Source organism: Pygoscelis adeliae, unplaced genomic scaffold (assembly GCF_000699105.1).
Source record: "Pygoscelis adeliae isolate BGI_AS28 unplaced genomic scaffold, ASM69910v1 Scaffold361, whole genome shotgun sequence".
In the NCBI taxonomy this organism is placed as follows: domain Eukaryota; kingdom Metazoa; phylum Chordata; class Aves; order Sphenisciformes; family Spheniscidae; genus Pygoscelis; species Pygoscelis adeliae.
This window is the reverse complement of record NW_008824187.1, coordinates 1,856,482-1,869,604: the sequence shown is the minus strand read 5'-3', so window position 1 is coordinate 1,869,604 and position 13,123 is coordinate 1,856,482. Positions and strand designations below refer to the sequence as shown.

The 13,123-nt window shown below is 38.0% G+C and overlaps 1 protein-coding gene across 1 annotated transcript in view; it reads right to left on the bottom strand.

Moving 5' to 3' along the window:
• GRID1 (glutamate receptor, ionotropic, delta 1) overlaps positions 1-13,123 on the bottom strand; it is a 328,149-nt gene that overhangs the window by 98,804 nt on the left and 216,222 nt on the right. The window contains 2 exon segments of the mRNA XM_009334645.1: positions 2,454-2,573; positions 3,907-4,068. Coding sequence (XP_009332920.1) covers positions 2,454-2,573; positions 3,907-4,068 — 282 coding nt within the window.

Below are 13,123 nucleotides of genomic sequence, written 5' to 3'. Positions count from 1 at the left end.
ACACTCAATGTTATACTCTTCTGCCCTACCCTGTCACAGATCCTAAGTGCAAAAGGTTTTTGTAGGGTCAGGGCAGGGGTGAATAGATACAGATGCTCTCCATACAGAGGAAAAAAAAAACATGCAGAAAGGACCCTCTGTTTTTCACCAAAAAATATGTTCCTGAAAGGCTGATATGGAAACAACTGACAATAAATAAGAACTGATCTCTCACTCAAGTAATATAAACAAGACAAGCATGACTTTCTGAGCTTCTAAAAGTACTTCTAAGCTGTAATATATTTTTGCTGCAATAATAAAAAGTCAGGCTGTCTAAATAATTGAATACCAGTAGTTCCATGGTAATTTTGCTCTAAGAAATATCATCTCTTCCAAGTTCTTCTATACACTTCTCTAGCATATTGCTGACTTTTTACTCTCTCTATATATTAGGCCAAAAGGATCATTTTCAGAACTTCATTTTAGCTCAGAGTAGTATTCCACAGCCAGTAGCTTTTTACCCATTTAGAACTATACTCCCTTTCATTTTGGGAACTGTATAATGTTCTGCATTTAACATCCAAAGAGTTAAGCCTTCCTACATTAACCACCTAATCCCAAAGTAGCATATTAGGGATTAAAAGTGATCAGTAGTATATCAGTTTAGCCATTTTAGTCATTTTCCCATTTAGTCATTTTACCTATTTCTTTGCCTTGTGGTCCCTTTTGAGTGATATTTTAGCTATCTCCACTTCACACATCTGGATTATATCTCAATTTGGTCCGTGTGCTACACATACTGAAGTGAGAGCTTTTGTATATGTTTTACCATATTTGAAATGTACATTAGAAAAAAGTAATAACATATACTCACACATCATAATTTCCCTTTAAGGCCTCAAACCTGTTCTGAGTGGTAATCATGCCAATTTTACTGAAAGGTAATCGAAGCATAAAGCGATTATGTGACTTGATCAAAGTCACTTGGGAATTCTGTAACAAAATGGAACCCCATTCAAACGCCCCATGGCATCCATCTGCTAGGGATAACACAGCACTGAGAGAACACTCATGCTTTTCCGTTGCGGCAGCTGGAAACACAGTGGGATAGTCCACAGCATCTCACATGGCACCAGATACTTCTGTTTTGCATACTTGTGCATAAAGTGAGGTGCATACTTCTGTTTATGAACCTGAATTGCTTCCTAGACCTCCTAAGCCAACTCCGTTTTATTAAACAGGCAACACCGTTCCCAAAATTAAGATAATTTTTCATCGTTCAGGTAGCGTTTGGAACTTAGAGTTCCCCATTTGCAGTAGAAATCTTCTAGAAATGAAAATGGACTGAGAAATAGCTTTTTCTGGTCATTATAATATAGGAGGGTGCCAAGGCAATCTGAAGTCTTCAGAGACATTTTTTGGCAACAGAAGTTTTTCAATTATATCCCCTGGAGCTTTATGCATTTCAAATACTTTTCTTTCTTCTGTTGAATTTCTAATAGATATTGCAAGCCTTTGGCTCCATGTCCAGAATCCTCATGCCAAATTAGACTCTGAAAGAATCTCAAGTTTAGCTGTTTAAGATGATAATGTAAACACAAGTTCTTCGCTTGTTTTTCCATTTTGACTCATGTAATTCAGGTGAATCAAAACAAAACACAGAAACCAATGGTCAAATGAAAATAGAAAATGTCACAAATTTTAATTCTTCATGGAATCCACTTTGTTCAGCTCTGCTTAATGTAGGACCCATTGACCATGCAGTGGTAACATCTGTATTTCAACCAGTTGACCAGTTCAGGGACATTTTGTAGCTCGGGTTCTAATCAGAACCTCACTGTTCAGTTGAGAGTTTCAGGTATTTTTGGAGCATCCCCTCTGCATGAACGCGTTCAAGGTAGCCTTCTCAGCCCATGACAATTTATGGTAGTAACCCCATGGAAGCACTCTAACTGCCTTCTAATCCCCATCAGTCCTTGTTCCACCAGCTACCACCGATAGGTCATCCTTTACCTTACATGATATAGCATCATCCATTTTGGAAATTATCTTCTCTAGTTGTTTTTTATTTATCTCTAATTCCTGCAGCAGCTATACTTTGAAACACCTTTGTGTGTTTGGGTAATTTATATTCTCAGTTAGTAAGACAAGTGCCAGTTATACCAATTATGTCTTAATTAACAATAAAATACATGAGCAGAATTGTGCAGTCTTCACTATTATGTTCACAGTATTGTTATGGCACTGCATCATTACTGCACATGTGGAAACAACTTGCAGGGCTCCTGCCTACCAATATAAAATTAGCTTTCAAGATTTAAGTGTGTAAGATATTAGAAAATATTTCTCTTATTGTAAATTTCTTCTGCAGTGTAGCACTAATTCATTCTTAAAGAATCACATTTTCTCCTGTGAAGTAGAATGTATATTATTTAGAGGAAAACAAAAGAGAGAAAGAAGCAGCATATCTTTACCCTCCGCACATCTTTGCCAAATGTTTCGCTGTAGCTAGTGCCCAGTATTTCAAATTGAACATAGGGGTTGGCGCCATCTTCTCTGAACTCCATAACACCAGTAAGCCCAGTTATATGGCCCTAAGGAAATAAGTTTCAGAAATTTTAGCATAGAACAAATTTGCCTTTATAAACACTCCTTTTCATTAAAGGTATGCCAAATTTGCTTTGAAAATGTTTACAGTGAACTTAAATGTGGCAATTACATGTTCTTCAATAGCTCAAACATAGCACCAGACAAAAGACTTTTTTTTTTTTTTTTTTTTTTTTTTTTTTTTTTTTGAGAAAATTACTTTAGCACTAACACATCCACTGTATACTGTGGAAAAAAGCCATCAGGTCTTCATCGTTCACAGAGACGGACCCCAAAGAAAAGGAGAAGGACCTCGGTGGTCTGTGAGACGACCGAGCCCTTTCAGCCTAACTGAGGGCAGCAGCTTCAGTTCTGGGACTGAATACAAAGGCATCAACTCCAAGTCCAAAAGAAAGAATATGCCTGCTGTGCTCCCAAGAGAGGCATGAAGAAAAGATAACTTTTTAAGTATTATTAAAACCTCTCTGTGAAAGTATCATGGTGTTCGATTGTGGGTTTGTAGCAAAGAAGCTCGGAATGACACTAAATTTTGAATTAATTTAGCAACAAGGGATGGCCTCATTAGGACTGGTCAGAGCATAACATAACACTTGATCAAATTGCATCATTTTAGTAGAGGAAAACCATGTCATCTATATATATGGGGAAACAGTTTTTTTCCGAACAATTGCTAAAGTTCTTATACTAAAAAATGAGTATTTTTTCCACTAGTATTTGTGATCAAATAACTTCCATACAGGAAGTTACCATTCATCTGCAAAGCCACAGTACTGTCCATATTTGAGTAATTCAATATGCTGCAAGACAGCGTAACTGTTAGTGACAACTTAGCTAAATCAGATCCCTTTTGCTCTGGGCTACAGTACACAAATAGATACTTACCAATGCTCAGCTAACTTACGCAGCTAGTTGAGCTGTAGTAAATGGAACATAAGTCTTAAACCTTATCATTGGTTCGCCCCTCGAGCTCCTTAAGTTCTTCTCTTGGGGAAATTATTATGATGCATGCACACATCAATTTGTATGACTATTCCTAATCACACTATCTCCACAGAACGTAGCTCTGAGAACAACAGAAGTAGAACACACACCACTGGAGAAACACTACAGTGTGTGTAATTTGTTTGTAATAAATCATTAAATTAAACATGTAATAAACGTTTAATAGCGGTGGATCATCCTGGTAGTTGTAAATCACTTGCTTGCAATAAATCAAAGAAAAGTTGAATAGAGGCCAAAAACCTCTTCAAAAGCTAATCTCAAGTAGAAATGAAGCAACCCTTTCAATTGCTCACACAATTGTGGTTTGTCTATTCTCACCTTCTTAATAGTCTCTAGCATGGATCGTCCTCCATTCCAAGGTTTGGTGGATTTCCTCATGCAGTTCAGACTTGCCATGCTGTGCCATTTCCTGTCCTCCAGTTTTCTGTGGAAAGCATTGGCCAGCATGAGCACACTGTCATACAGGTACAGGTTGGAAACCTGCAAACAATAATAAGAATGAACCTCTTTGTTTATCTGAGCATCCTTTAGAAAAAAACTGTAAAAACCAGCACAGAAACAAAAAAAAACCAAAAGAAGACGTAAGTAAAAACTAAAAGCTGGGTATGTTTGACATGCTCAACAGTCAAGGCAATTCAGACAAATACCAGTGCTCACTCCTACCTTCTTCCCGCTTGGCACCTGGGCCCTTCTGGCCAAGGGACGCCGGCACATTTGCATTGCCTGTGCATTACCTACACCACTGCAATGCAGTGCTGTAAAGACGTAAGAGATTGCAGTTCAAATATAAACTCAAGCTACAGAAGGAGTACAGCTATCTATCAATGAAAAACAAGGATTGCTACTTTGTCAGTCCTTTCAGCAAGGAGAAAAAGACAGAATGGAATTAAGTTCTTGTTCTTTTTGTTCATTTGAGCAATCTCCTTGGTAATTTCTGGCACAACAAAATATAATACTAATGCAACTGGTTAGAACAGAGGGAGGAGAAATGACAGTATTATTTTGGTCTTACCATCTCTCTCCACCAAATATACAGGAGACTAGTTACTATTCTACTTTCTCTGGAGCCATTGATTTTAGCCTCCTTATTCTTCAATTTACATGAGGGATAAAGAGAACAATAATTGACGACAAAGGCTCTAGTAAGAACACCACACTAGTAATGTTCAACTATGTATTTCATTTTTCAAACCAAGACATGGCCATCAATACGAGGTCAGATCTTTAACATGCAGCAGTATCCACCACAAGTGGTAAAACTTTAACAGTGGGAGTTGGCTGAGAGAAGTGATTTTAAAAAAATTAATTAGATACTCTCCACCTGTTTCCAGAGTTTACATGCACTCTTCTTCAAACCTACGCACAGATTCAGGGGTATTGATTTACTCTTTGCTAAATTCAAATCTCCAGTTAGCATCAGTTGCCAGATATAGCTTTTTTTCTTCTTATTATTAAAAAGATATTCTCCTAGCTGAAGGCTTTACTCATGGTGATCCACGAATTTCCCATTTATCTTTTGGATTTCTCTAATTCACCATAGAAAATAGTGCCTAGAGACCAGGAAAGGGCTACATGTCGAAGTTAATGCAGCTGCATACTTCCTATAAAAATGTCACTCAGCTGTGAAAGCTTAAACATATATTACTGTTGCATCACTGGCTCCAAGTAAACTTCTGACATCTTAAGATCCTCATCTTCAGAAACAAAATGTTTCATGTTCCATAATCTGGAGTTTGACATAAATTGAGAACCTAGGCACCTTGAAAAATCTTCTAGTATAAGTAAATCTGAACAAAAGATATATAAACAAAAATTCATTTTGAAAAAATCAAAACAGGAAGAAAATACACAAAAAAGAGGTTGAGAATACCCACTTATTTAAGTGACTAAACATAAAAAGGGCTCTTAATGCGAAAATAATGCAAAACCTATGAGATACTATCACTGAGAATCTCTCCCATCTGGCATTGCCATCTTCTTTCCTGCCTTCCTGAACAAGCAGTCCACATTCCCCATATTTGCTATTTTATCCAGTTAATTCTTTTCCTTTTAAAAGAGTTTCCAAAGCAGCTACTTTCCAGATTTCCTCTCTTTTTTAGGAAAAGTAAGTAGTTAAAGAGTTAATAAGAGTCCCAGCAACTACGTTTCTTTAGCTCAGTTTCATTTGTCTCCCTGCTCTGCAGATATTTTCCAAACAACTTGAAATAAAGCAACCAAGCGAATCCTTATTATTCAACAGGGCACTTTTCCTCTTCTGTGTTAAGCTACTCTCCACAAAAAAAAACCAAAACCCCAAACCCACAAATAAACCACCCCAAACCACACACCACAAAACCCACTTGCTTAGAAGTAGATTTACATGCATAAGGAAAAATGCCATTTCTTATGTGCCATCATGATCATAGAATCATTGAGGTTGGAAAAGACCTCTAAGATCATCGAGTCCAACCGTCAACCCAACACCACCATGCCCACTAAACCATGTCCCTAAGTGCCTCATCTACCCGTTTTTTAAATACTTCCAGGGATGGTGACTCAACCACTTCCCTGGGCAGCCTGTTCCAATGTTTAACCACTCTTTCAGTAAAGACATTTTTCCTCATGTCCAATCTAAACCTCCCCTGGCGCAACTTGAGGCCATTTCCTCATGATCCTCTTTGCTCCCCACTGAATTTGATTTTACACCCTCACTTTTAACTGAGAACTCATTGTCTGTTGCCTTGGAACCGCCACATATCAGAAATGCTTTGCATTTTCTCAGTTTGGCACTGTTCTTTTTCAGTTCTGGAAAACTGCAGCCTCATTCCCAAAAACAGTTTGCTTGGTTTGCTAGCAGAGAGCTCTAGGCAAAATATAAGATGTACTTGTGTACACTGTTTTCCTTATCTTTCTACTTTTTATGCTCTTAGAGAAGCCACCACAGTTCTGCGTGTATAATGGACTGAAAGCTTGAGAGAACCTGCTTTTGAGGATCTTAGCCTACATGATCATGCATCCAACTCAAATTACCTTATGCTGTAGAGCAAAACAAAACAATCTCGTATTTACCAACCTAATCCTCATAGTTCAGTTAGACCTATAATGGATTTCGTATCACTATTGTGTCGTTATTTTCTTTTGAAAGAATGACATAAACTGAGTGACAGCAAGAAAGGGTCTGCACAAGAGGAGTTTCCCACTACTTACGTCCTTCTGTCATACATCTGGAGATATGTACCGAGGCAGAAGAAAATGTTGCAGAGAATATAGCAAGTTACTTTTTGCCATGGAAAGAATATTCTGTGCATGCTGTTGTACACACTTATCCACTGGTATTTTGCCACTCCAGTTGTCTTCTACTGAAAGCCTCGTCCAAAAAATGAGTATACGGTACTTTTTAGTCAGCAAAATACCTTTTTTTTCATATAATCATATTCTGAGTATTTACTCCAGTACACATGACACGCATACACTACTACATTTTAACCCCTACTCACCGAAGAGTCAATATTCTACGGAAGAGGAAGTTGAATTTTATTCACACAATCAACACTTCTTTTTTAGAATGGAAAATGTGCAAGCTAAGAAATTAACAGCAGCAAAACCTCCGCAACCGAGGCTGGATTTGTAATATTAAGAGAATAAATTCTCTTTTTTTTAATATGATATTTGTTCAGTCTGCTAGTTAAGCCATAAATTAACACAAAATATAGAAGTCCACCCTATTAAGGGCAGAACCCTTTACAACTTAAAAAGCATGACTCAACGCATCTGGTTTTGCACAGGGATCAAAATTCAGTGTGTTTATTTAAAACAGGTAGGATGTTCACATGACAGTATTGTTTTGGTAGTCCTCTAGGTCAAGAGTCACTTCTTTGACGTGCAAAAAATAATCAAGAACAACGAAAAATATCCTGGTAACTTAGAAAATAATGTCCTTTTGATCCTTCACAGTGTGCAGAGCAAAACCCAGCTCCTGAACATTCACAGTAGTATAGATTGAATGCCTTTGCTTAATCCCAAATGGGAACTAGCTTTATCCTAGAAAACAGAATTACAGAACCAGGTCTAATCTGATGCCTGAGTAGTGCTGTGTGAGTGTAGCTGAACAGTTGATTCCTTCAATACCTACAGTAAGATATATTATTAAATTACCGTGAGGTATATTTTTACCTTCTTTTTTCCTAATTCCTTTCTGAGGTAGAAAAATAAGAATACTTAAATGCCTCAAATACGATCCTCTTCTCAAAATAATATTCACTTTCTACCTGAATTCATTACTATATATGTATTTTCTCGTAGAAAAAAGTTACTTAAAACAAGACACAGAAATCCTGGCCTGATCTCACAGTAAATCCAGGGCTATAATAATTTCCTCTATTTTCTATTATATTCACTTTAATACAGCAAAATATCTGCATATGTACTACATTGTACTTGCAACACGAGTTTGCTGTAACCTCCAGAATAGCAGTGCTGCGAAAAGCGGACAAAGCCTGTATACACTTGTTACTGCAGCTGCACACACGTTTTCATTTTCAGCTATCACGCTGCCTCTGAACACACACATGACCACTGAAAGGGAAGTTGTGAGATACCCAAGGGATCAGCTGTACTCTGCTTCCACCAGTGCTGTCAGAGGCATGAGAAAAGAGTAAATTTAAAAATTAGTCTTCAGGTAGCATTCAGAATTGGCAGCGAAGCAAGAGAGAAGAAAAAACAAGGCAATATACTTGGCTACTTCGGGTTTTCCAAGCTCTGCAGCATTTTTTATTTTCCCTATTTATATATTCACAGGGGGAACAGAGGAGGGAAGGGCATGTATCTGCCTGCAGGGATTCCCCTTCATATAACAAAAATTCCTAGATTAGAACAAAGTGTTTCATTTCTGTCCTGTTTGGAGGAAGGAACAGTAATTTTCAGTTCCTCTTTCACTTCATTGCTGAGAGCTGTAAGAGGTGGAGGTATTGTGACTGAAATGCTTTTTGATCTATCTGCTATAAGAATGATGGTGACTGTTTCACCAATATATTAAAGAGCATGCCCTCTACATGAGTAATTTTAGGTGTGTTCTGGTATATCTTCTGAAAATTATTCCAGACTTTATGAACCTTTATTTTGCAATGAAGAAAAAAATCTGCTCGCAGAGCAGAAATTTTCAATGAGAATGGGAATCTCTCCCTATCACATTATTAAATGTCATTTTGTAGAGGTCTTTATGTGAATTTAATGAGATTTTCCAGAGTGATTTTACTTTTAAAGTTATATATGAAGATAGCTTTTAGCTCCTTCAGAAGCACTAGTCATAGACAAGTGCTCTTCTGGGAAGGCCAGCAAGCCACAAGGACTGACCCCAACTTCTGAGTTGCCAGCAGAGCCAGAAGTCTAGCCAGACAAGACCGCCGAAGAGACCAGCTGGGAAGACAAGCTGACACCCAGATGCCACTGCTTAAAAACTCATTCCCAGGCTGGGCATCTGTACCCTGCTGCTGCCAAATCACCCTGTGAGCGGCCACAGCAGTCAGCTCCAAGGATGAAGCAGATGGAAGAGGAGCTCAGACCGAGCGCAGCCTGCCAGCAGCAGAAACGCTTGCTGCCTGGGGAGTGGTGTCACTGTGCTTGTGTACGCGCACACCAGCATGCCCTAAAACTGTGTTTCAACTTGCAAGGTTCAAGTACTGCCAAACGCAGCTACGCACTCGTGTCCCTAATGACAGGATGCATCTTACTCGGAGAAGTGAAGATCGATGGTTTACTTATGGTACCACAGCGTGCTTACAAGGATATTCTGAGAGTGGAGAGACTGAAAATTTCACCTATTTCATTTTCTTAAATTAGTTTGCAGAGCCCATTGTGAGGCTTTGTGTGAATGCCTATGTTTTAAATACATGCTTTGCTGCTCATGGAGAACAAAATCTCAGCCAGCAGTCTGGCATTCATGAGAAAACCAGAGTCAAAAAGCAAACATTCATTAAAGACTCAAATGTCAGCTTCAAACTTCCAAAGGCTATTTATTATCACCGAGGCAAATGAAAGCCTGAATAAAATTTTCCTAAAACCACAGAAAAACAGACCTCAATTGTATATTCATTCAAGCCTTCTGACAGTAAGGAATCTAACTAGTGTATTATTTAGTGCTTTGCCCATTCTAGTTTTAAGTATCTCAAACAATGGGGCTTCCAAAGATTTCTTTGGAAGACTGCACTCTCAGAATCTTTTTTTTTTAATTAATAAGCAGCTTTGTTTCCTTTTTATTTTTTTTTCTCTTTTGACTGAGTTACGCTTCTCATGCCACTTTTCCCTACCTACAGTTTCTAGTCTCTGAATGCTCACTGACCTTCAGCTATTTATTATGAGTAAATTTCATAATTATGAGTGTTTTCTTACTTTCTTACTCAGTATGTTTTATAACAACATGTTAACAACAATACACGGTCTGGATTACCCTGTAATGCTCAAGCTTGTTAGCTGCAGGCATTGGCTTCACTCCCTAGTCTCAAGAATTTGGCACAGCTAACACTAACTGTCCAGGGAAAGTCTAGCAGGAGACATTTGATAAAGAAAACTGAACACAACTAAGAGTCAGACAGTAGGACAAGAGGCAATATTGGAATTGCAAAACAGAGTATAAGATTATCATTTTACCCTACCTCATTTATAAATAAATATGGGTGCAAATTAGGTTTCAGAGGCAATGAAAAATGGAGGTACTGACCCTTTCTTCTAGCCGCTGTTGTCTGCTCCCTGATAAAGCACTGAACAAAAATTCAATGAAATAATTATGCAAATAGAGAACTCCAGCAGTCAAAAGAAGTCATCTGAGCAGAGAGGAAAAGCTCGCTCCAGAATGTACCTGGGGTTCTACCCTCCAGACTGCTCACAAAATCCCACATGGCTGGAGGACACCCGCAGTTGTTTGGGTTTTTTTAAACAATTCTTCTGCTAACGCACCTTGTATAAAACACATGCCATCGGGCTTCAGGGAGCGATTATGTCGTGCAATAGGCAGTAAAGTCGGTTCAAGGATACTTTTCATTCATGTGGTACTCAGAAATGGTTTCACTGTGACTGAACATCTGGCCAAAAGTCCAAATTAAACTTTGGTAAAGAGACATGCAATTATAGGTTTGTCATGAAAGGAAAAGAAAAATGTGGCTTATCAATCCTTTATGGGAGAAAGTGAATGCTTTAATAGGGTTTAATCAATATCTACTGCCCCCAGTAGCACTTAACAGCTGTGTAATAACCACAATGTAAATAGGTCAATTGAGAGTAAGGTTATTTAGTTGGACAAAACTGGAGGACCAGGCCCTTAAGTTTAGGCAATCAAACACATCTCCAAAAAATAACTCCAGTTACAGCAGTTAAATTGCAGCCATTCCTGAAGAGAAGACAGTTCATAAATAAAAAAGCAGCTCTGTAGGAGCAACTGCTAAGAGATACAAAGATATCTGATGGTCAAGTCTTTGAAGAACAAAATTTTTACAGAGGGAGAAGAGTAGCTGTTTCAATGAATACCCTCCCACACTTCTCAACATCTTCTCTTCAAATACGTCAAAGCAGTGCCTGGAATAGTTCTGCAGTAGAGAGGTTGGACTCTGAATCCTGTGAGGAATAACCTCATTAATTTCGTGACACAGTTTGCTGGGGTCTTCTTTTTGCCTTTTTAATCTTACTATGTATTTTGGACCATGCTGAATGATTTCAGATACACTGTGTCCCTCTAATATGTTTTAATATAAATAGAATCTCACATAGATTGAACTTAATAACTGTATAAATGGTAAATATAGGAAGAAACAAACTGTAATGGGAATTACATTTCTAAAGAGAAATCTTTCTTCAAAAACATAAACAGAAAAAAAAAATTGAGTTTATGAACACATCATGAACAACCTGATGAAAGAAAAAAGATCTTCATCAAAAATCAAGTTTGCAGATAGGCTTCAAAACTAATATTTAAAGGGGAAGATTTTGGAAAAAAGCAGGTTATTCATTAAAATATCTTCAAATTGACTCTGTAAGACTCTGTCTGAAATAATCTAAACAGTTCAACAGCGGTAATCCCACTAAACACCATTCAAATGCCATGCAGGGATACATACGAGGTCTACCTAGGACCAACTAGATTTAACTATAAATCCTGAAGTGCTTCAGTATTCTCTCTCCAGATGAGGCAATACTGACAACGCTGATGGCCCAAACCACAGGATACTCATTGCCAGTGGAAGACAGCAAGTTCTAAACTGTCTCTTTTCCACTTACAAAAAAGTAAGAGAGATGGACACAGAAAATCATATACGAAGAATAAGAAAGAGATAAATGTAGACCTCTGAAATGAAATAAAATGACCAAGACAGGAAACTTTATAAAGCTTTTTCTCCAGTTGAAGCAGAAACCCAGCTAGGTATATTATACGTGCAAGAAATAAGGGCATGAGCAAAATTTTGACAAGTGGGTTGATGGAATAAGATTGGATTTCCACAAAGCATTCAGAACAGATGAGTTTTTGGATGAGCTTGCAGAACAGCCTGATCTTTAAAAGCCCTGTCAGAATGCCAAACTGGGATGATCACCCACTGAAAAACAACTTTCCAGGATATGGTACTAAAGACACTGAGAACAAAATCGTTCCAGAAAGATTTTCATTAATTTAGCTAGAACAAAGTTAATAATCCATGACGTAAATGTTTCTTTCTTTACTAGCTTGTTAAAAACGCTAAATTCTCCCCTATAAAAATCTCACAGCTACAGGCTGACAGAGATTAGCTTATTCTTCTTCAAAGTCATTAGATAAATAATTAACCAACAATAGCTGGTAAGTTACCTTGACAACAAAGAATTATTAATGTGAGATTGCCCAAGGGAGAACGAGCCAGGGATTTCCAAACTGTGGTGTTAATGAAACTACTTCAAAGCAACACAAGGACTTGGTGCTAGCAGGCGGTCACTGCCTCTGGTGGATTCATGCAGCCTGACATGGAGCTGGGAGCTACTGCAGCCTCTGGCAGCAGGGGTAATTTAGTGATGTACTTCTGTACAGCAAAAGGTCAAAACAATTTTTTAAGCAAGAAAAAGGAAACAGAAGATTGGAAGTACCTGATTGCAGGACCGTTAATAACATGTCAGTCATACTAGGAGATTAATATGAGCTGTATGCCCACAAGGTGTTAACATAAGATGTTTTGGCAAAGCCTATGAAAAAAATGCGGTTACGGAATGCTACCGATATAACTGCACACGCTAAAAGCGTCCTATATTCAATCTGTAGAAACTTAAAGATAACACAAGATATACTGGGGGCAGCTAATTTGAGAGATCTCACACGTGCCCTTCACCTTCCATGAAATTTCATTCCAGCGTGGCTGGACACGACAGTTATGGAATCAACTTCCAAAAGACGAACTTTATACCTCCACACTTCTTTATATCTCTTTCGTTTCTAAGTTCGTGGAGAAGTAACTAATAACATCACTGTTCCACTCTCTTAAAGACAGTTTCTAAGGTGGTATAATATTTCTGGAAGACAGAAACTGATAATGTTTTGCTTCTCAAC